This window comes from Ricinus communis, chromosome 9 (genome assembly GCF_019578655.1).
Source record: "Ricinus communis isolate WT05 ecotype wild-type chromosome 9, ASM1957865v1, whole genome shotgun sequence".
Taxonomy (NCBI): Eukaryota; Viridiplantae; Streptophyta; class Magnoliopsida; order Malpighiales; family Euphorbiaceae; genus Ricinus; species Ricinus communis.
The window spans coordinates 16,615,371-16,641,394 of record NC_063264.1 but is presented as its reverse complement, the minus strand read 5'-3'; the positions used below and the strand labels follow the sequence as shown (position 1 = coordinate 16,641,394).

The 26,024-nt window shown below is 30.6% G+C and overlaps 1 protein-coding gene and 3 pseudogenes across 1 annotated transcript; all 4 read right to left on the bottom strand.

Annotated features, from left to right (window-relative positions):
* Nucleotides 1–1,821: 1,821 nt before the first annotated feature.
* LOC8281459 (nicotianamine synthase-like) lies at nt 1,822–6,261 on the bottom strand. Its single transcript, XM_048379514.1, is given in 3 exon segments — nt 1,822–2,732; nt 2,735–2,891; nt 6,238–6,261. Coding segments are annotated over 3 exon segments (834 nt in total). The 3' UTR covers nt 1,822–2,079.
* On the bottom strand, nt 6,161–6,969 carry LOC107261888 (annotated as a pseudogene).
* A 9,581-nt stretch (nt 6,970–16,550) lies between these two features.
* LOC8281458 lies at nt 16,551–25,280 on the bottom strand (annotated as a pseudogene).
* LOC8281464 lies at nt 20,927–24,233 on the bottom strand (annotated as a pseudogene).
* Nucleotides 25,281–26,024: the final 744 nt, after the last annotated feature.

Below are 26,024 nucleotides of genomic sequence, written 5' to 3'. Positions count from 1 at the left end.
TAATTATATTTTAATGCTATATTAACTAATAAATAGTTTTTTAATCAAATAATAATACTAATTCTATTATAAGAAATAGCATAATAATTATATTTTAATATTATATTCATTAATAAATTAGTTTTGTGATTAGATAATAATTTTAATTTTAAAATATAGCATCATAAATTATATTTTTAATATCATATTCAATAATAAATTATTTTTTAATTATATAATAAATTTTTAATTTTAAAAATAGTAATATCAATTATATTAATATATTAATTTATATAATATTAAAATTAATTAATAAATATTTTTATAATATTGCATTAACATATTTTTAAAATTTTAAGAAATTAAGGACATTTAAAAATAGTTAGTTTGCTATTATTTTTAAAATTTTATAAATTAATAAAGTATGTCTACCAACTTGATTTATAACTGTCGTAAATACATGGATAAATAACTAATTATACATAAATTTAAATTTCAAGTGTTAATAATGAATACACGTATCAAAATGAAAATCATATGTGTCAGAATATAGTAACACATATTAAAAGTTTTCATTAAACCTAGTACATATTATTAATTTTTTTGTACATATACTAAAATGTTCATTTTCTATATGTATAATGTTCATTAGATGTAATATATTATAATAATTAATTTTCATCGTGTTTAAATACTCATTATCTGTGAATTTAAAATTCGATTAATATTCATATTCATTTTGTTTCATGTATTATTTATCAATTTTAATATTAGTTAATGTTCATTATCTAGTACTTCAATATTTATGATCTGTATATATAATGTTTATTAATTATGAAAGTTTCGATTAGCTTTTAGATATATATTGAAAATTTTTTGTGATTGATATAAACATGCATCATTTATAAACATTATATTCATTACTTTGTTGATGGATAGTCATCATTAATAAAAATTATATTCATTAATTTATTCAAACATACATATATACTATAAACATAACATAAATCATCATTACAGTTAGTAAACAAAAAAAACAACAAGCTAAAATTATATAATAAATTTTTATATTATAGTATATATATCTTCTCAATAAAATTAAATTAACAAATAATAAACATTTAATGTTTAAATAATAAATACTCGGTACATGTTTAATGAACATAAGTTAATGAGTATTTAGTACCAATTTAATAAAAAAAAATTTTAAATGCACGTCAATATTACACACTTATCAACATCTAATGCATATTGCGTACATACTTAAATTGACCCATTGAACCACATATCTACATGGACCGGATTTAAAGTTATAATATACCCTAACCATGAAAACATAGCTAATCATTATGTAAATATAAAGATGACACCCTCAATTTAACTCATTTAACTTCCAAAACTGAAAAACAAATAGATTTTTGTTGGCTGTTCAAGGTGTATTATGCCCTATTGTTGGATTAGCGACACGTTTAAAATGATTGATAAATTTAAAATATGTTATTTTCTCATTATTTAAAGATAAAAGATTTAAGTATTTATCATTTATTGAATAAAAAGTAATAAAAAGTTTTACGAAGTATTATCATAAATATATAATGAGTTTACTTTTTATAATAGATATGATTTATAGATAAATTCAAAAATTTATAATCAGCGTATCAATTATTTTTAATTTATTTTTAACTATGATTGATTAGATAATAAAATTGACAAGATGTTAAATTAATTGTATAATTCTAATAAATTAACTTAAAACATATTATTTTTAATATTCTTCTTTAAAATATTAACTAGTTAGATCAATATTAATTTTATGAGACCCAAAATATTGAATTAAGTCAATTCACTATTTCTTAATTCATAATTAAATATTTAATTAAGTGAGATCCATATAAATTAAATTAAAAAAGAATCTAAAACAATTTGAATGACGAATATATAAAAGTATTATCTATTATCAAAGGGTAAAAAGCACATGAGTAATAATCGTTAAAAAAATATGAAAAACAACATATAGTTTGCCACATAAACTACCAGGGAGGAATATTAAGAGAAAAAGGAAAAAATAACGCACAATTTCTGCAAAAGAAATCAAGAACCTCAGAAGCTCGGCTTCCTTGCAAGAACAACTGAGTTGATCACATCGTTAGTAGGGTGGAAAATGGAGAGAACATCAAAACCAACCAAGTCTAGGTAAAGAAAAGCTCTTGCACCATTTGCACTTGTCACCAGCAAAATCCCTCCTTCCTTCATATGCTTCCTTACATGTCCAAGAATCTTCACTTTCTCTTCTTTGCTCATCCCAACCAAAGCTACCAAGAATATGCAGTCATATTCTCTTAGCTTCTCTTTCACTTCCACTACATCACATGTTTCAAACTTCATTCTCTTCTCTAGATCACTATCAGAATCCATAATCTTGCGAGCCACATCATTAGCAGCCTCGTCGATATCAAAATTGTCGAAGTGAGTGGATCTCAAGTGATGGGTAGCCAGTACAGTTGAGGTCAAAGGCATTGGACCTGATCCTACAAAGGCCACCTTCTTAGGTTGAATGATTCCATTTTCCCTTAGAATGCTATATTCCAAGTTAGCAAGCTTGACATAGTTGCCATAGTAAGGAAAAAGGTTAACGTTGGCTAAAGGTTGAGGGATTTTGATCAAGAATGTTGCGAATTCAATCTCCAACAGACCTTCAGCTCGACCGCAGAGAACAATGAGGCTTTTGCGCATTTCTTAGGCCTCTTCTGGCAAGTGATGTTTATAGAAGAAGGGAGGATACATAATTTGACAAGGTGAGAGAAGAGGCCATTCACTTGCTTGGAAGGTCTTAATGAGTCAAGCTTGGATATGGCACCATGGATTTGCGTAATGCGAGCAATGAGCAGCTCGGCAGGAATTTGGCTGTCGAACTGTTAAGCTCAAAACTAATATTAACACACAAACAGAAGTGACAATACTTTGATATTTTATTATGCAGAATTGGCTTAGTTAATTAGCCATAAGAAGAAGACTAGGTCTTCTATACAAGATACTAGCAGTTAGTGCGGAAGATAAAAATAAACCATAAAAATAGAACAACTAATAGACTCCTAAAAACTAGGAGATTATTTATAACTTAAAGAGTTAATCAGGCCTAACAATGCCTCTTCTAAACTGAATGCAGTAGCAATCAGTTTAACCTTTCGCACACTCCTAACTTGTCACACAACTTTGTAAAAGCTTCTAGCCGTAAAGGCTTGGTCATGATGTCTGCAATTTGGTCTTCTGTGCCACAATAAACAAGCTTGAGAACTCTTTCCTTTATAAGATCCCTCAGAAAATGAAACCTGATGTCAATGTGTTTGCTTCGGCCATGAAGTACAAGATTCTTTGACAATTTGATTGCTGAATTGTTATCACACATGATTGTATTGCATATTGGCTGCTCCAACCTGAATTTCTCCAAGATTCTTCTCATCCAAACACACTGACATGCACAGAAGGCTGCTGCAATGAATTCAGCTTATGTTGTGGATAATGTCACAACAGGTTGTTTCTTGGATGCCCATGATACAACTCCACCATTCAAAAGAAATACATACCCACTTGTGCTCCTTCTATCATCCACATCGCCTGCGTAATCGCTGTCTGTATAGGCAGTCAACTCTTCAACCATTCCCTTCTTGTAGAACAAACCAAATGACATGGTACCCTTCAGATAATGTAGCACTCTTTTTGCAGCCTGCATATGCTGCTCGGTAGGGTCTGCCATATACTTGCTAATTAGACACACGACATACATTAAATCTGGCCTTGTAGCTGTGATATACATCAGACTCCCAATCAGTTGTTTGTACAACGTTGCATCCACTTTAGCTCTTTCACCTTCCTTCGAAAGTTTTGATCCCGGCATAATTGGGTTTTTACTGCATTGCCACAGTGCAGATTAAACCTTTTCAAAAGTTCCCCAGCATACTTCTTTTGATTAATAAAAATCCCTTCAGCTTCTTGCATGACTTCGACACCGAGAAAGTACTTCATTCTTCCCAAGTCAGTCATGTCGAACTCCTCTTTCATGGACGATTTGAATTTTACAAGCATAATATTATCATTCCCAATAAATATAAGGTCGTCTACATATAAAGAGACAATGAGAATTTTGTTACCTTCTCTTGTTCTGACAAACAGCGTATGCTCGTATTCACACTTCAGAAATCCTTCCTTAGAGAAGTATGCCTCAATTCTGCTATACCATGCGCGTGGCGCCTGCTTTAATCTGTATAAAGCCTTGCTGAGTTTATATACTTTATTCTCCTCTCCCTTTCGAATGTACCCATGTGGCTGCTCAACATAGACATCTTCACATAGCTTACCATGTAAAAATGCACTTTTTACATCGAGCTGATAAATCCACCATCCTTTCTGCGCATCCAAGGCTAAAAGCATGCGTATTGTATCCCATCTTGCTACTGGTGCGAATACTTCGTTGTAGTCCACTCCTTGTTGCTGCACATAGCCCTTGGCTACAAGCCGGGCTTTGTGCTTGTCTACTTCATCTCTTTCATTTAATTTAGTCTTGTATACCCACCTGACGCCAATTTTCTTTGCTCCTGTAGGTAAATATGTAAGACACCATGTTTTATTTCTTTCTATTGCTTCCAATTCAGATTCCATTGCTTTCCTCCATTTTTCATCTCCCTCAGCCTCTTTAAATGTGGTTGGATCCTCAAGACTAGCAAACATGACTAGATTGCTGGTTTCTTCTTCTTCCGAGAGTCCCTCCCCAGTTGTGTAGTCTTGTAAATAAGAGGGTGGTTTTCGAACCCTGGTGTTTCTTTCTCGTTCTTCATTAGCATCTCTTGGTGCTTCTTGCTCTAGATCTGCTGCACTTTGCTCTAGATTAGTTGCACCAGGCTCTTTATCACATCTTTCCCAAATTAGCTGTCATCACTTGTCTCTCCGATTGCTTTCTCCTAAACCCAGCCTCCTTGTTCCTCAAATATAACATCACAACTCGTCACTACTGTTTGCACAATTGGATTACATAGTCGATATGCTTTTGACTCATTACTTACTCCAATTAATACACAAGTAACACTCTTGTCATCCAACTTCTTCCTTCTCTGGTCTGGAATGTGCACATGAGCCAAACAGCCAAACATTCTGAAGTAGTCTATATTTGGTCGCACTCTACTCCATATTTCCTCAGGTGTATTCTCCTTTATCATAGAAGTCGGTCTCCTATTTAACACATGCACTACCCATCTAGCTACTTCTGGCTAAAACCTCTTAGGAACTTCTTTGTCATTCAGAATGCATCGCACCATATTCATGATGGTACGATTTTTGCGTTCAGCTACTCCATTCTGCTGTGGTGTGAATGATGCTATGAGTTGCTTGCTTATGCCTGTTTCCTCACAAAATATTGTGAACTCATTTGAGGTAAATTCTCCTCCTCTATCAGTCCGCAAGCAACCTAATGTTTCTCCAGCCTCTCTCTCAACTGGACTCTTGAATTTCTTGAATACATTGAAGGTATCAGATTTGTTTGATAAGAAATGGATCCATACCTTTCTGCTATAGTCGTCAATAAAGGTAAGTATGTATTTCTTATCACTGTTTGAGGCAGGGGTTATCGGACCACATAAGTCTGAATGTACCAATTGTAGCCTTCTTGATGCACGCCATAAACTCCTTTTCGGGATAGTTTCTCGATGTTGTTTCCCAATTAAACAACTGGTGCATGTTGCTGCTGTTGTGCCTTTTAAAATTGGCATCCTTCTCACCATGTTTTGATATTTCAAGGTTCTTAAACCTTTATAGCTCAAGTGCCCATACCTGCGATGCCAAAGTCTGAACTCATCTTCTGTCGTAGTTTGTAGGCACTTTAACTCTCCAATTGCTGCTTCTGATTTGTTTGCAATTAACATGAACATTTGATTTTTTGTCATCCATGTTTGCATTATCAGCCCTTCTTTGGATGAAACAACTTGCAGATTCCATGTTGTATTAGGATAGTAACTCCTCTTTCTTGGAGTTGTCCTATACTGAGTAAATTACTTCTCAAATCAGGCACAAAATAGACATCAGTGACAATATGAGTTACCCTATCTATTTTCAGACGTATGTTCCCTTTCCCCATCACTTTCATCTGAGAGTTATTCCCTAGCTTCACGGAGTGACGAAAATCTTCATCAAAATCTGAGAACTATAGCTTTCTCCCGCACAATGGTTGCTGCACCCTGAATCTAAAAACCATAATTCTTCCTTCTTCGCATTATTTGTCTCTATAAATGCCATGAGCAGCATCTCATCCTCCTCGTCTATCTCGGCTTTCGATCCCATTCTGGACATTCGTATTAAAAATGTCCAAGTTGATGGCATTTAAAGCACTCAATTACCGCTTTGTTCAGTGGCCTTCCTCTGCCTCTCCCTTTTCCTCGACCCTGCATTCCTCTGCCTCTGCTTCCACGATCCTCATGAGTAACCTTCAACACCTGCTCTTCTCCACCATTGACAGGTTTTTTAAACTTCTGCTCATGAACCAGCAATGAGCTTTGTAGAGCATCAACTGAGAGACTATCAATATCTTTGGACTCCTCAATTGAACAAACAAAGTAATTGAAGTTCTCAGTTAAGGCGCATAGAATTTTCTCCACGATCTTGACGTCTGGCATGTCTTCTCCATGTACCTCATGTCATTAGCCACTACCATTACTCTTACAAAATAGTCTGAGACAGATTCTCCACTCTTCATGTCAAGCAATTCAAAGTTCCTTCATAAAGTCTGCAGCTGGGCACGTTGCACTCTTGCGTTTCTTTGATATTTGATCTTCATTGAGTCCCACAATTGCTTGGAGGTCTCCTTCAAAGTAATTGTCTTGAGAATGGTCTTGTCGATTGAGCTAAAGAGATAATTCTTTGCTTTTAGATCCTTCAATCCTGCTTCATCAAGGGTCTTTCTTTTTGCATCAGACAATGTTTCTTCGCTTGCTAGTTCGACGAACCCAGTTCGTACCACACTCCAGTATTCTTTTGATCTCAAAAGATTCTCCATGATCAGGCTCCAGTGATCATAGTCTCCATCAAATTTAGGAATGCACGGCTGAGCAAAATTGCTTGATTCTACCATCTTACTTGATAACTCTTCCTGATTCACTCGTGTTTCCCTCTGCAATTTTACTCAAATTTCTCTCCTTGATTCACTCGTGTTTCCCTCACCCCAAATCAGTCTTCTTTGACAGCTCTGATACCAGATTTGTTAAGCTCAAAACTGATATTAACACACAAACAGAAGTAAAAATACTTCAATACTTTATTATGTAGAATTGACTTAGTTAATTAGCCATAAGAAGAAAACTGGGTCTTCTATACAAGATACTAGCAGTTAATTACAGAAGATAAAAACAAAATATAAAAATAGAATAACTAATAGACTCCTAAAAACTAGGAGATTATTTATAACTTAAAGACTTAATCAGGCCCAACACGAAGTTGGTGTTTTGGAGGGAAGCCATTGCTAATGAGCTGAGTATGATATTGTACTTGAGGGTGCTAGGTTGTGTGCATGTGGTTTGGAAAGGCCTTAGTTCTGAAATATTTATAAGTGAAATCAAGCTTACTCTTTGACATTTGGTTTTCAATTTCTTTTCCTTTCTTCTTGGTCTAATAATTGGTTGCAATTTAGTGAGTGAGAATTAATAAAACAAACCCATCAAAATTATACTCATGTACATAAAGAAAATCTCTTGTGGTCAGGAACAATAAGAAAGCGTGGCGTTCCATGCCGTGGGATCAAAGAAGTATATGTCAATTTAGGATGTCAAGATTTTTATTTGTCCATATGAACTAATTTATCTCACTTTCATTCTAATCAGCAATAAGCTAATATGGATGATAAAATATATAACCAATTTATCATACCTTTACTACACTTGATATATTGCCCTCACCTATATACCAAACTGATAAATAATTGATACATATTTATTAATTTTAAATAAATGAATATATATCAATTATTCAATACCAAAGTGTAAAAAATATTCATAATATGTATTACTTTTCTGTTAGTTATGGTATATACACCAAATTTAGGTACAAATTATACAATTAGAAATTGAGTGAAATAATGGTTAAAAATTAGTTAGTACCATTCTTGTTAAAAATATAACAATACCATTAAAGTTAAAAAATTAGTTCTTAAATTAAATTTTTACACTATATATATATATATATATTTGTTATTGTCTCACTGACTATCTAATCAAATATAAAATCAGGTGGTTTCATCCTTTTGCACCTCAGCCTATAGGATATTAGCAACCGTTTCTATTTGTTATTCCCATCCTGTAAATTAATTGGTCATTATCATTTTTATATTTTATTAATAGATTTATGATTTAACTGATTCTTTAAGTATTATTGATTAAAATAATAAATTAAATTAAATTATAATATCTTTATTATAAATTAAATTTTAAATAATAAGTCTCAAAAAATTATTGTTGCTAAAAATAAAAATATAAAGATTTATTGTCAAAAAAAATAAAAATGAAGGTAAATGTTTAAAGAACTTAATAAAAAAATTTAAAATGTTATTTGCACTCATTAACGAAGCGTGTGACATACGCACTAACTTATCGTTAAAAAAAGTTTAATATCAATAAAAATAAAAGTATAAAAACTCAATATGGACAAATAAAAGTACAAGGGTAAATTGTTGAAAATAATAAAAATGTTGGGGCCAATTATGCATTTATCCAGTTAAAAATAAAGAGAGGTTAGTCTTCTTTGTTCTGTTCTGATATTGGAAGGGTATTCTTTCCATACGAAATCACCATTCTCACAATCCGGCCTCCCTTGAATTTTACTTTCTAGTAAAATTTGGGCAAAGGAGGCCGTCAAATGGATGAACTAATGATGGTAGCAAGAGAAGAGTAAGGCTTGAATATTTGCGTTGTTGATTCGTTAGAGTTTGGAAGATTAAGATGGCAGGAGGAGAAAGAAAAGACAAGATGAAAAAAAATTATAGTAAAGAGAAAGTAATGATGAGAGAAAAAGAGTTGTATATAAGGGTCAAAATAAATTTATGTGTAAAGTGAAGATTAGTTTTAGATACTTTATAAATACCTAACATATACCATGTTTTAGCAAACATTTACCTTTTGTCATTATACATTTTCTGAGTTGCATTCTATTTCATTTTGAAAAATTTCAAATATCTAAAATATATTACTATTTGACGAACGTATATTTTTTATTGTTCAATTTTTTCTTTTGAGTTTGCAATATGCTTCATTTGAAAAAAGTTGAAAGCTTTGTTTTATTTGAAAAAGATTGAGATATCTAACATATATAAGTATATATTACTATTTTTTGTTAAACATATACATTTTGTGGTTATTTTTTTTAGTTTTTTAAATGTTTTACATTTTTTTATCTTAATAAAATACTTACAAATACTGTAAATATTAACTAAATTATTCATTTAAAGTTTAATATTGAAAGAAGTTGGTGTTTATATTATTAGTATTTAAACATAAACGTAACTAAAAATCAACATATAATTTATTTATTTTAATTCTTCAATATAAATTGAGGTTATATATAAATTGATATTTTACAATTATTTATAATATTTAAAATTTTAATAATAAATTAAATATTTGTAATATCTTTCTTAGTTTTTTATATTTAAGATTTTATTATACAATAATATAAAATTATCAATAAATTAATATAAAAATTATAAAATTATATATAAAATAAGTACACGTGTTAAAATAAAAATCTTATATGTCAAAAAATAGTAACATATGATAAAAGACTTTTATATATATAGATATTTAAATTATATATGTAAAAAGAATAAAAAATAACATAATTATTAACACATTTGTTTATTTTTTTAATAGTCATGCTCCGAAGAAATTAAAAATCAATATACTTTTGAAAATTAATAAAATAAATTACTTATTAAAACTAATATAATATAATTTTAGAAATTGTTCATATATCAAAAGATTATACTGATACTGAACCAAACTATTCTTTTATACACTTGACAAATTAAGAACTTCATCAACATATAATTGAGAATTCAATAACCAAAAGTGTTACATTTTTATGGGCATATATTTATTATCAATATGCACAAATATTTATTGTTTATTATAACGATATTTATTTTTTATTCCATCAACTTTTAGATGTTCATTATTTTGGTGAAGGATGTTCATCATATATGCTTTTCATATTCGTTATTTTTTTTATAAATTTAGTGATTTTAACTTTATATATATTTTTCGTATCACTATAAAATATTGTTCTCAGATAAAAATAATATTGATTTTTTATGAAAGTTAAATTCACTTTTTTTGGTGCGCATTGAAATATTTTTGTAATTGACATAAACAATTATCATTTATAGGTCTAGTATTCATTAGTTTGTTAAAGACATAACATAAATCGTCCTTACCGTTAGTAAATAAAAAAAATCAAGTTAAAGTTATACTACAAATATTTATATTATGGTATAAATATCTATTCAATAAAATAAATTAGCAAACAATGAATATTTAATGTTAAAACAATGAACAACCAATACATGTTCAACGATCAAAAAGTAGTAAATATTTAGCATAAATTTAATAAACATAAATTATTAAAAAATACGAGTCAATATTCTTGACACATGCGTGATACCTGAGTCGAACTACAATACATTATGGTCTGAGGACCAGGATATAAGGACCCCTCTTTCACTCATTTAACTTCCACCTTAATTAAATAAAGAATTTTAATTTCAAGTTAGTTGGGTTCTACACTCTCTCACTTTAAATTCCCACGTCACTAAAGAATACGAAATATAAACAATTCATAAGAGTGAACTAAGGATTTCAATTTCAAGTGAAAATGGAGCGTTAAAGTCAAATTCCAATTGTACATGAGGGGAGTATTAGAGATCTCACATTATTAAAGAACAAAAATATAAATAATTTATAATAGTAAAAGTTATTTAACATATCGTTCAAGAATAAGAATACGATGAATTTATAAGAATTAAGGTCTAACCAACTAAGTGGCTAGTTCTAGTCATTCTGGTATTGATTGGATTCAAACTCAATTTTATTAATTGGACTCTAAACTTTCTCACTCATTTACTCCTACCTTAATCAAATTAATTTCTAATATAGTGTATTCTTATATAAGTATAAAAAGATGAATTATAGTTCAAAAAAATGAATTATTTTTATTTTATTATTATATTAATTTTTATATAAAAAGATATATTAATATTTACAAATGTATTTAAATGTAATAAGATTTATTCAAAATTATCATAAATTATTTTATTAAAAGTAGTAAAATAGAGAATGGGGACATCTGTGGGAAGAAGCGTAAGGAGAAATCTTCCAAATGTCTCTCCATCTTTATCCTACCTGAACCCCATTGCTATTGCTGCCTTTTGAATTGGTCCTTTATTGCAAGTTATATCGGGGACCGAGTACACCTTGCATTGTGTACTCGTGTCCAAAGCACTGCCTTTTTATTCAAATGATGGGGCAAAATTTAAATGGCATGTGTTAGAGGTTTTCTTTTTCAAAATAACGTCCCATCTTGTTTTTGCCGATTTATAATAGAATAATGATCTTTTTTCCTTTACTGTTTGGTGCTATTTTGTCTACTTCATTCTCTATTTTCTATCATTCAAACTTTCGAATCGATTCTTTTCTTTATCTTGTGTTCTCAGGTTTATAATTCTGTTATTTTTCATTCTTTTCTTTCTTCTTTTGTGCATTATAACATAATTTCATCTTTCATTCCTTTATTTCTTTCTTCTTTTCTTCTCATTGATAGATTTTTATGATATGAAATTCTTTATTCTTTCATTTTTTTATAATAGAATTGATTGATAGAGGATTTAATGGATGAAAATATGAAAATTTTGAATCAATAAAATAATTATGCAGCTGAATGTTCAACTGTTAAAAGAATATTATGATTATTGTTTAGAAACTATAGGTTCATAATATTCATAATATCAATCTCATTATCGAAAAGGAACAAGTTCGTTATGTACAAGATTGAGGTTCATTATGCTTGCATTATAGGTTCATTATGTTTATACTGTAGGTTTATTATGTTTGCACTATAAGTTTATTACATATGAAATACAGGTTCGTTATTTACAATATTTAGATTCATTATATTTATAGTACATGTTTATTATTGAAATAAAATATGTTTATTATATATTAAACTGAGTTTCAATATGTTTTCTATTTTTACAGTTGATAATGATAACAATACAGCTGTTAAGGATTTACTTGTACTGTCTGTCAAATTTATTGGTGAAGCTTATGATTTACACAATAAGTATGCATTCATAGTAGGTTTTAGTATTAGAAAGAGTAAGCAAAGATATAGAGCTGATGACAAAGAAATGTCAATGAAAAGATTTTATTGCTCAAAGGCTAGAGAAAAAGAAAAGAAAAGAAAAGAAAATAAATAAGTGTTATTCGAAACTTGATATTCGATTTGGTTGTAAAGCTTCTATTTAGTTTGATAATGATGAAGAATGAGTTTGGACTATAAGAAAATATGAAAAAGAATAAAATCATGAGCTATCTCCATCAAGTAGAACTTATTTGCTTCGTACACATAGAGGAGTTATAAAAAACCAGTTGAGTTATTTTAAGCATTTAAAGAAAAGTGGAGTTGTTATTGTTGATAGTATTAGGTTGCTAAGAAAATCAATATAGAGGATCACCATTTATTGGTTTTACAGCTAAAGATGCTTATAATAATTTAGCATTAGAAAATATGAAGAAATTGGTGGCACCAATTCGAATGCTTTGATTGAGATATTTAGAAAAAGACAGTTAAATGAAAAGGACTTTTTCTTTGATTTTGAGGTTGATGTTGATGCAACATTATGTAGTTTTTTTCTTTTAAAGAGATGTTTAAATGAGACAAGATTATGAGATGTTTGGAGATTTGTTAGTCCATGATACCAATATGTCGCACTAATAGATACGATATTATTTGTGGCTTATTTGTTAGTATAAATCATCATTGCATGAATATGATGTTTGGTTGTGGTTTTCTATGAAATGATAGAATTGAGTCCTTTGCATAGCTGTTTAGTATATTTTTAAGATCTATGGGAGGTAAACATCCATAAAAAATAATGACAGATCAATCTGTTATTATGGTTGTTGCAATTTATATGGTATTCCCAAGCTCACATCATATACTTTATATTTGGCACATAGTAGAGAACTCAAAGAAGAACATCAAGTGCTTAAGAAGTCAAAAAAGATTTATAGAATTATTCAATTATGTTATGAAGTATACTGATATAAAGGCAACAGTTTGAATTTTATTGGATCAGGTATTTCAAATGAACCTGACTTTTTTTACTAATTGTTTTAATGAACCTGTAATTATTTTCTCATGAACTTGCAGTTATATTTTACTGAACCTGAAGTTATATTTCAATATACCTGCAGTTAAATTCCAATGAACCTGCAGTTATATTTTAATGAACCTGATGTTATATTCCAATATACCAGCATTTACATTCCAATGAACTTGCAGTTATATTATAATGAACCTACAGTTACATTCCAATGGACCTGAAGTTATATTCCAATATAACTGCAGTTATATTCTAATAAACCTGTAATTATGTTCTAATGAATCTTCAGTTATATTTCAGTGAACTCACACTTATATTTTAATGTACCTATGTGTTTTTTCAGATTATTGACAGAATATCATTATCATAATAATTCTTGGATATGGAAGTTATACAAGTTTAGAGAGAAGTGATGTCTTGCTTTTAATAAAAACTTTTTTCTAGTGGTATTTTATCATCACAAAGGAGTGAGATTATTAATTTTTCTATGTCTAAGAGGTTGTTTAAGACTGCTATACTTTGTGATTTTTATCATTGTTACACTTATTTCTTTTTCCAGTCTTGAACGGATTGTACTAGACTTTTTAAAGTGTAATGACACCAATTGAACTTCTTAATTTTATTGATATTGATTAGAGAAAATAGAATCTTGTAGTTGCATTTTCTACTCTGATGGCCCTTCAGCATAATAGAGACAATAAAAAACAGTGAATTCTCTCTTGAATTCATCATCATGATCTCCTTTGTTCACTATTTCTTCAACCATACTTCTTGTTATAGGACTACCAGAAGTTACAACACATCTTTTCATCTATTCTTTTAGTAATTGATTATATTCATTGTTGTCATTGTCCCATTTAGCTTCTACAATGACTTTAGAATCACGAGGAATATCCAATATAGAAACTACATCCTTCTAAGTCAGCTTAAGTTCTTCTTTCTCTAAAACTAAAGCACATCTACAGAAATCAAAATTCTCTACAATGTATCTACTTAACTGTCCATGACATTCACATAACACTAATTTCAAAAGACTGCCAAAGCCAAAGCCAATGTCTTCAGTTGCTTAACGTTGCTCCAGTGATAGTCTCTTGATCATGTTGAACAAACCAGATGGGAGACATCTTGGTAAGTATGATAGATCTAACCTCCTTTTCTTTAAGTTTTCTAGGTTGTGATTTAGATGTCCCCTCTGGTAATTGTTCTTCAGAAGTAGAATCAGTGTCCTCATCTGATTCTTCTGCAACCACTTTCTTTCCTTTGTCAATTATTGAGCATGTTTTATATCTCTTGTTTTGCCCTTGAGTTTGTTGAGTTGTAGTAACTTCTTTTCTTTTCTTAACATTTTTACTCACATCAGTAGCAACAAGTTGCTTTGATTTCTTTTGTTAAGCATGCCCCTTTTCTTTTCCAACACTAACAGTAGTTTTGTTCTTCATAACATTAGTTAGAGGAACATCCCAATCTGTGCTGTCATTATCAGATTCCTCAGTTATAGTCATCTTTTATGCCATTGTGGATTCTTCTTACTGAACTTTTTTCTCTGAGATATTTTTTCTACCCATTTTTGTCCTGCAAAAAAATAATTACTAGAAATAAGAACTAATAATTCATTAAATGGATTTTATTAATAATGAACCTTATATAATTAACAGATGAATCTGTAAGTTTTAACTAATGAATATGCTATATATGCATAAAAACAAATATGTATTCATAGGTTATAATGGACAGGTTCATTATCTTTAAATAACAAGTTCATTACAGTATAACATTAGGTTCATCAAATATTTTAACATGTTAAAACAACATATTCATTATTCAAAGATTATAATGAATATGTTTATTATCTTCAAACTGCAGTTTCATCAAATTATCACTTAAGGCTCATCACATGTTTTATACATATCGAAACAACAGATTCATTATTCATATCTTCAAACTACAGGTTCATCAAAGTATCATTTGAAGTTCATCAAATATTTTATACATGTTAAAACAACAGATCATTATTCATATAACTCATGGACATGTTTATTATATTCAAACAACAAGTTCATCGCCGTACAAAATTAGGTTAATAAAATATTTTATACATATTGAAATAACAGATCCATTATTCATAGGTTATGTAAGTTAAAATCATATTCTATTGGTATCTTATAGGTATACTTTTAGTATTTTTTTCGGGCGAGATTAAAAAAATAAATTTATAATAATATAAATTAAAATAAAAGAAATTCAGTATCTTTTAGGTATATTTTTAGTATTTTCTCTAACGAAATTATGAAAAAAATAAAATGATCTAAAATAAAAATTGAATTCATAATAATACAAATTAAAAATAATATCATTCCAGTATCTTATAGTTATACTTTTAGTATCTTTATCTTTCGATATCTTGTAGGTTTACTTTTAGTATCTTTTTTCTAACGAAATTCAAAAAGGATATAAAATAAAAACTGAAGTCATAATAATGCAAAATTTAAAAAAAAATTCCTTTGAATGTCTTATAAGTACACTTTTAGTATTTTTTCTTACAAAATTCTAGAAAAATGCCGCATAATTTTTTTTTTAAAAATTTAAAAATTTATTTTTTTGTATTTTTTAATCATAAAACTTTTCTTTTTAAAATGTTGTGCATCGTAAAATTTTTTCTATAATATTTTATTGATTTTATTGTTTGTTTGCCATGTAATGTGACAATAAACATTTCCGAATAAGTAGCTATAAGAACTATCATGATTTGTACTAGTGGCTAGTTATTTAGTGCGGGGATTATTTTTTGAGTTTAAAACTTTTATATTTTTTTTAATCTAGTAATCTAAAATAATCTAAAGCGTGTCGGACATAATACTAGCATATAGTAAAACATGATCTCAAAAGTTTTAAAGCGTATCGGGCATAATACTAACAGATAGTAAAATGTTAATTCAAAAGTTTTAACTTTAATCTAGATGCATATCTAAGGATCAAGTTCGAGATCTTAGTTAAATCAAGAGAGACGAAATTTTAACAAATTAGTGCATTAACCATATTTACTATAAAAGAAAACTAATTAGTTGCTGCAAACTATGCTTTTTGAAAAGTTTATTTCTTTCTTTTCTGAAATTCCTAATCATGCAGCTTATCAATAAAAGAGCAGTCGATATTATGCTTATTTCTAACTAGAAACAAAATAATTTAATTTCTTGCTCCAAAAATTCTCAATATGTACTAACAGAATATTGATATAACTCGTCGACACAATTACACGATAAATCAAAAAACGAATAAAGAATACAGCTTCTAAGAAGTGAAGTTTGAACCAGGACATGCTGCATTCTGGAGGGAGTCCTTGTGGGAACCTCTTAATATTAGTGTAGTAATTATATATCATATAATTCTTCTGCACCCATTGCAACTTCTCTTGACTTATTGAATCAAGCTCCTCTGAAAGCCATGAATTTGTTTTACTTGCAGATGATGATGAATTTCTACCACAAGAAGATGCTCCATTATACCAGATACAAGCATTGGCATTGAAGTTCCTATAGGAAGCAGTAAATGGAGCTCGACTCTAATCTGTCTTGACAAGTCCACCTCCTGTAGCCCATTCATCAGCATTCCATAGACTAGAGTAAATCCTCATTGGTTGATTCTTTGGGAATGGAACACTAATGCTCTCCATGTTCTTAAACTCCCTAATAGGAGTCCCATCAACAGAAAAGCTGAAATGCAGGTACAAAATAACTTCAATATACATTATATAAATATGCTAAATGAGACTACAAAATTTTGGAATGATAGGTTTGCTTTAATTGCTTACATGATACGCTGAGGATTCCAAAGGATGGAATAGGTGTGGAAATCTACAGTTGCATTAAACCATAGATAGAATTGTTGCTCTCTGTTACCTTTGCCTTGGCTAAATACGTTAGTGTGAAGAATGTAAGGATCACCACTTAGATTTCCCAAGAATTCAAAGTCTATCTCATCCCATGTGGACCCTTTCGAGGATAACTACAAATTCAAACATCTCATTAGTCAAATGAACACAAACTTCTAACTGAAGCCATACAGTAGCTGCACATATCAGGAGGAAGCTAAGAACTTACATAGTAGGCAATGATAGTGCCAGCAGAGTTGCCAGGGATAAGCTTGAGCTGCATATCAATATTTCCAAAAAGATACTCATTCTTTGACTGAAATCCAGAGCCAGAAGCTTTGTCAAGGTTAAGGGTAAGAAGCTGGCCATTGTTGAGTATCTTAGCACGACCATATCCCCAAGTGATATCAAAGTCTTGGTTGAAGTCACCAGCAAATGCAAAAATCAATGAGCTAATTGTAAGAGAGATGATGAATGAGAGTGTTGAACCCCTCGTGCAAGCAAGAAAAGAAGCCACTGGGCTTGTTCTGTACTGAAGGAGAAGTTATTTTCCTTTATGTAGAAGTGAAGTGATGGATTGGCAAGGTTCTTAAAGTTTGTATTTATAGTACAATTGTTCCTTAGAGGGATAAGAAATGAAACAGGAAAAGAGAATAATTACACTGGAAGGTTCCATGTCAGAAGCTGTGGCCAATTGGCTTTGATTGTCGAAAAGTGGATTTAATCAATAGCGAACAACATGATGCAACTATCAGACGCGGTTTGAGTTTAGATTTATAATAAAAACAGAGAGAGATAGAGAGAGAGAGAGAGGCCTTGTAGCAAGACCCAGCTTCCTTTTACCAAACATAGAGGTTAGTGTGTGGATCTTTTACTTTACCACTTTCTTTTCTACTTTCTTTGCTTCACCTAAACCCACCACCGCCTCTCCTGTGGAGTCGATGATACTTTCAGTACGTTATGTTCAATTCTATCAATCTAACGTTTATGAACAAAATATAACCATAGGTTTTAGAAGATTATAATATTAACTTGGTTGATTTAGGGAGTTGGGAAAAAAGAAAAAGTATACGTTCGAACATGTAATATGAGAATTTTATTTTTTTCTTTTTGTCTTTGTTATTTAAATAAGAACAAGTAAAACTAAATAAAATTTATAAATAATATAATTAATTTAGAAAAATTACAAAAAATAACAAGTTTAAAGTTAAAGAAAAAAATTTACTAAGAAATTGGCTAAAAATATTCATTCTAGTGAAAACTAAATAAAAGATTTCAATCTCTAACTGAAAAAAGTTGGAAGCTATTATATTTTTAAACATAAAAAATAAAAAAATATATATATTTAGTAATCTTTGTTAATTATAAATAAGAATTATTCTAAAAGATTATATATATTTTTATTTTATAACAAATTTAAAAGCATAGGAGTATACTTAGTTGGAAAGTACATTTATCTTTTTGAATTCGACTACTTTTATTTTTTTATATTCGGCTTAAATTTTTAATTCCTTAATCACTAGAGTTCTATGATTATTTTAATTTCTTCTTATTTTATACTTGGTTCATTTCTATCACCATATCCATATAATATTGCATTTTATCATTTAATAGTAGTAATTAATATTTCTCAATCAAAAAATTAGTTATTAATAATAAAATTAAATTTCATGAAAATCTAATTAATGTACAATTTGATTAAATATAACTTAACTTATTTATTATTAATTGTCTATCTATTCGATCTATTATCATTATTTTAGCTCATAAGTATTTTTAATTCAGATAATTAAAATTTTATTAAGAACTTGTACGTTTGCAATTCAACTAATAATAAATTGAGATATTTAGTAAATGGTATAATTGACGAGATTTTAAAACTTTTTCTTTCCTGTATTATATATTGATAAATTAGTAATAAAATACAATTAATATACCATTTTATAAGATTTGAATGAGTGATACATAGGAAAAAAATTAGAGAGATAAGGAAAAATATAATTTGACTTTGAAACGAGCCAAATCATTAAAACATATAGGCAAAAAGTGGGAAATTACATTGGCAAACCAAGAAGTAGTAGATGAGATATCAGTGGAAATATTTGCCAAGGATGCAAGATTTTTCCCATATTGGATCAGCCATGATGAAGTCTCTAAGATGAAGGGGTCAACTATACCACAATAGATTTTAGTCTTTCAGGCAAAGGAAATTCTTTTGGTGATTATGGGCAACTAGTATGATTCCACCAACAGTAGGGAGCACTTTCTATCCTACATTGATTGAATCAGGAATTACCTTAGCTAATCGAATCCAATGAAATCAAATTCTAGAACCCGACAATTGTTTTTCCATTGCTTTCTCATCAATTTTGATTCGAGCAGTAGTAAATTATTGTTTAATTAGAAAAGTAACTCTCTTTTTTTATATTATCGCCAAATTCTTATATTTAGTTCTTGCATCTATTTCGACTAATTAGCTGATTATTCAATGAAAATTTATAAAAAATTTAGATTAACTTTACATATAGAGTTTCATTTTCTTTTAGCAATTTATATGAAAAAGTTTTAGTATGTAGCTTACCTAGAAAGTACATAATAAATTTTTTATATAGATTTAATTTAAATTTTATAAATTTTATTTAAGTAAAATTTTAGGTTGTTTTATCTTTCTATGTGTTTATTCAAAAAATTTATAAAATTTAAATTAAATTTATACATAAAGTTTTATCTGTTTAGCAACTTACATGCATGATAGTAAAATTTTAAAACCAAGAAAAAAAAAGTAAAGTTTGAGTTCCATCTATTTCAATCCTATCTAACCACAAAAATAAAAGAAAATCTCATTTAAAATATAATCAAAGGACACAAAACCCTGAAGGAAATGAGAAAAAATAAAGCATGACCTATCATTATTTAAATGAAATATTTGATTAAGCAAATAATTTAGTAATTAATATTCTATTTGTCTGTGTGCTTGAAATTTTGTTTACTGAAAATAGGACCAAAGAAGCACAAAGGGATCTAAGCACTGATATATGTTAATAAGCAATATGATTAGTTGTTCAAAACCATGTTCATTGTATCATATCTATTAGGAGATACCTGCACTTAATCTTTAGGCCAAATCTCATATACATGTACATGTAGGTGGTCGTATGGCAGTTTCTGCAAGCTCTGACCTATCAGTGATTATGCAACTATGGCTGAACTTTTGGCTATTAGGGAAGGATTTCGGTTTGCAATGGGAGTGTGGGTTCTCTGACTTAGAGGTTGGAAAGTTATTCTACTAATGGTATTACCATGGTGCTTGATGATGCAATTTATTTTCTGAGTAATGGTTTGGTTGTTGAGAACATTCATATGTTAGCTGGTTTGTTATTTGTGAACAGTGTGATATAGTGGTTTATGCTTAGCTGGTTCTGATAATTTTTGCAATTTCAAAATTATAAATCAATGATACATTTAGATGCAAGATATATCAAATAAATTCAAATGCATATATGATATATATGAGACATTCAATAGTTGTGTGATTAAATTTAGAATAAAGTTTTTGGTTTACAAATTTTATATTTATTATACTCTTAATACTCGTTACACAATTCTAAAGACCAAATATGTTTGAAAATCTTACTAATTAATTAGCTACAGACAATACTTGTTTTGATTATTTATTCTCTGACAAATAAATACTGACCCATGGTGTAAGGACTCGGCAAGTTAATAACAGTGCTCTTAACCTTAACCATCATGTTGATGCTGTTTGTGATTCCTTATGACCCTATTCCACTATCCTTCAGACCCTGTCATCAACAATTCTTTCTTTTAGTTCTATACATAATTCGCCTTGGAAAAAGCTAAATTGCTAAGACTTAGACTTAGCTAATCTACTCGGAGCCTGAGTTATTCACCTGGAAAGGAAAATGATCCGGCCCACGAGTCAGCGCAGAGTTGATCCGACCGCTCCCTGGCCTCTATTGCATCACTGATCAAGATAGCTTTGTTGATGTCTCTTGTGAATACACAACCCTGTGTTCCATTGGAAAATATTACTATCTGACATGGAGAAAAAGAAAAGGGTATAATATCAATAATACCTGGAGGCCAAAATTGCTAGCATTGCAATGGTGGATTCCTTCTTCAATAGAGTTGATTCTGATAACAGGAAGAACAGGACCAAATGGCTCCTCCCATACAATTCTCTTTGGCATCTTTGATTAGTCCTTCAATGAAATTAGCTGACGATTCTGTAACTACTCGGATTATATCACAGTTATCCTCTAGCAGCCCGACGCTTAGTTTTGCAACTCTAGCCTTCACCTTCTCAACCAAAGCATCAGCAACTGAGTCCATCACTAGAACAACCTTAATCGCAGTGCATCTTTCTCCACTATATGAAAAGCCTCCTTTTATTATGTTTGCTGCTACCAAATCGAGATCAGCATCTTCTAGGACAATGCAGGCATCTTTTCCTCCCAACTCCATCTGAAGTGGGATCATCCCTGCCTTCTTCGAAATTGCAATACTTATGTCTCCTCCGGTGAAACTGAGAAGGAAAGAATACGAATTAGGTGCACTTAGGATACAACTATTTTAAAGGAGGAATAAGAGAAGGTTATTACATTGTGCAGTTAACACCAGGATACATAATAAGGAAGTTGCCAATCTCAGAGCCTTTACCAGTGACACAGCTGATGAGGCCTTTGGGAAAACCAGCCAAGTGAAAGCAATGTACCATATGTAAGCAAGAGACAACACCTTAAAATTAAATCAAATTATCCGATTTATGCATTAAAAAAAGAAATGGGGAACTTTATAGGATAATTGATAAAAAAGGAGCTGTTTCCGAGAGAACATGCGGATGCCCTCTTGCCGTGCATCCTCTGCACATCAATTTGTTCTTGATGAATTACCTGAGTAGGAGGCTTGAGTACAAGTGAGTTTCCAGCAATCAATGCAGGACCAATCTTTGAGACAGCAAGATTGACAGAATAGTTAAAGGGTGGAATGGCTAGTATCACTCCAAGGGAGATCTGCAATTTTTAATACAATTCCAATTCATAAACTATATTAACAATCTTGCCCAAAAATTAATGAGAAACTAAAACAATACTCTCACTGAACTAATTTACTACATGCCTTATTTCAGTTATTGTAATTATTATAATTTTCATCTCATTTTGTCATAAAATTGCATACCATATTTGGTTAACCCTTTTTTAATTTTTCTTCTGTTTTTTATTACATGTGTCTCTTGCTTTTTCTGTTTTGCAAGTAGAAGCCAACTTTTAGTCAGACAAGTCCATATTCAAAAAGCAAAAGTCTCATCTCTCTTTACACTCCTGATTCTTCAGGCTACCAATTGTTATAAAATGGCTCACGCATGAGTAGTCCAACCAGATATATTTAGACAAATCTAGTTTCCATCTATGAGCTGTAGCATCCACATTTCTTTTTTCCTTTTCTTTTTCCTTATAAATAAAAACTGAGATAAGTAGGCCATTTTGCACATCCCATAGTTAATGTTACCCCAGTTGCACTTGCAGACAAATTGTGGCCATTACTATATGAACTAGACATGAGTACATTTGGTTACCTTTGCTTAGTCATTTTGAAAGTTCTGTTAGGCTTACATCATTAGCCAATTAATTCGGTATTGGCTTCCTTTTGAATGTATTCATACCATTAAAACAAGGGATGTAATTCCTTATTTCAATGTTTTTCTTATTCGTTTTTAAGCAGGACCATAACAGAAAAATAATAAAAATGCAAGTATACCTCAGAAGTGAGGCAGTACTTTGTCCTCTCATTTCCAGAAAAACTATCAGAAACCAAGAACTTGCCCTCTCCAAGGATTCTTACTCCCTCTTCTGCTGTGTAAGAAATAAGATCTCCAAATCTCACAACCTTCAAGAGATCAAAAATACTAAAATACTAAGACAAACATTTCTTCTTTATTATTAATGAAAATTAAAACCAGGACAAACTGACCAATGAACTTTAGGACAGTTGTATTGTAGCTGGAGAGATAGTGTTGTAAGGTTTCAGGTTCATTACTATACAAAGTTCATTAAACCAAAAAAGAAACTAAGAACAATAGGAAAAATTGTTAGGCATACCTCAGAGAATGCATCTTTAGCTGGTTTTGCAATTTCTTTCACCAGGCACTCAACAATTGGAGCCTTGTGCTCTTTCAGGATAGCAGCTGCCTTGTGAAGGAGCTCTGCTCTCTTCCAAAGAGGAGTTCTAGCCTAAGCTTTTTGTGCACCTTTTGCTAATTCCATCACCTTATTTTATATAGTAATATACAACTCCCTATTGATTTTCTAGAGCCAATCCATGTACCGTTGACAATAAAATAGCAAGTTGTTACTAATTCAAAAAATATTGACTAGTAAAGGCAGTGCTGAATAGAAAAACAAATTAATGCAGTTTAAGGCTATACATAGGTGGTTTATAAGTATAATAAAAACTTCAACCAAATGACTAGACTCGGGCAGTGCTACATAAAAGTGATACAAAATTGTTGCCTTGTGGTGTGTTGTAGTGTTAGAAAAGATTTGAACCATTGATACAAATTTCCCACTAAAAATATATGCAAGTACATAGTATTATATGGGATAAGGTAGAGTAGGGAAATAACCTACAGTGACCTAAACTCCTCTTTTAAACTTCCAAAAATGATTATAGATAAAAAGGTAAACATCATTACTATATCTATGACTACTCCAACTATATATATATATATATATATATATATATACTAAATGCAAAGTAACCCTCACTCTTTAAAGAAGAATTCCATTAAAGTGGGGAAGAAAAGGTCATAAATGGGAGAGGCGTGAGTACATGAGAGATGATGAAGAAGTCGCAGAAGAAGATCAAAACCACACTGCGGCCGGTGCATGGAATCATTGGAGGAAGCTCGGTACGGTACAAAATCGTGCCCCATGGAGAATTCAGGGTATAAAGTGTCATGTATTGATCTCAAAGGAGCAGGCTTATGGATAGACATATATATATGTTGGTCGTGTTTATAGGTGATATTGGTCCGGCATAAAGGTCGGAGGGCTAAGCGTAATGCGTGCCACTCACAAGTTCACAAAGAAAATCGAGTGGCGATATGTGGTCGCCACCATGCTCAAGTTTGGTTACTTGACGGATCAAGACATTCAAGATGTAAATTTCTATCATACCCTACCTACCAATAGACATATATCTTAATCTGATCATTCTTATAAATACATGTTTCAGATTTCTTTTGACTGAATTATTATGATCATCTTTTAATTGATGGGACACATAAGAACAAGTTTATTCACAGTAATGATGATGAGTACTGCTTTTTTCTTTTTTCTTTCTAAGCGTGTGTTTGGGGATGAGGAGAATATAGGGATGTATGGTAGCCATCACCAACTATTGAGTTGTTACCCACATCATGACTTATGAATTCTCACTTCATCATCTCCATATATGTTACTGTTACTGTTCCATGCCAAAACAAAAACAAATTAGGATATTATATTTAATTAAATTAGTACAGGTAGAGAGAGGCAGTATAATATCCTAATTTGTTTTTGTTTATAAGAAAGTGAGGAAGTATAAAAACAAATTAGGTTTCGTTTTCATGCTCCGTAAAGACAAAGTTTATAAGAAAGTGAGGAAGTATCTTTTTTTACTAGTAAAGGCAGTGCTGAGCAGAAAAATAAATTAATGTAGTTTAAGGCTATGCAGAGGTGGTTTATTAATGTAGTCAAACCTTCAACCAAATGACTAGACCTAGTCAATGCTAAAGTATGGCATAAGAAACAAAATGCAAGTGAGAATTCATTTAGGCAGTTTCTGCAACTTCTTCTCTATAATATATAGACCACCAAAACTTTGAAGGAGCAATGAGGTAAAATCTGCCATGGGTTGCCCAATTCTATCATCAACTTCAAGCCCCGATCTTAAGCAAGGGCCTTTAGATTTATTTATTCACAACTGATCTATAAAATTTTGTAGCATAATTGAGGTCAACGCCATTGAAGTAATACTTCCTTCAAAGTCCTTTTATCTGTTTTCTTCATTTTTTTTCTTAGAGAGGTGGAGGAAGGTGGAGAGAATGGGACGAACCAAGAGAAAACAATGACTAATAGGAATTCCAGCAAAAACAGAACAAGAAAAGCTGCATTACGTTTTGCACTCGCTTAAAACCTCTCCCCTAATCATTTATTGTTTTGTACCTAATTATATGTCATAAACGTTATGAATTGAACTGAAGATTTAGAAACAAGAGCTCATGCATCCCTGACCGACCGCATTCAGGGCCATCATGGCCTCACTGAGACCAAAGATATTTTAAGGCAACAAAGACCGAGAATAACAGACCTAATACACGTGGTAGTACAATAAGGCAACTGCACTACCATGAACAAGTAAGCATTAAGTCCGTTAACATGCACACAACACCGAAAAAATAATAGAAAAACTATTATTCTCAAAAGTAGTCGAGCAAGCTATCATAGTCTTACAATCGAATTTAGTGCATGTTTCTTTAATTGTATACATGTTCTAAAAGAAAAATTTATTGCAATCCCAACTGCATACCTCCTAAGTCCCAGAACTCACTATGAACCCGATATCAAGAAAATAAAATTCAAAGAATCACGAGATTTAATGTTTTGCTCCAATTTTTATAATTTCAACACCCAAAGGGTATTTTCGTAATTTCTAGCTTTGCAAGGAGAATTTCTGTAATTTCCAGTTTTGCTAGAATAATAGTTAAAG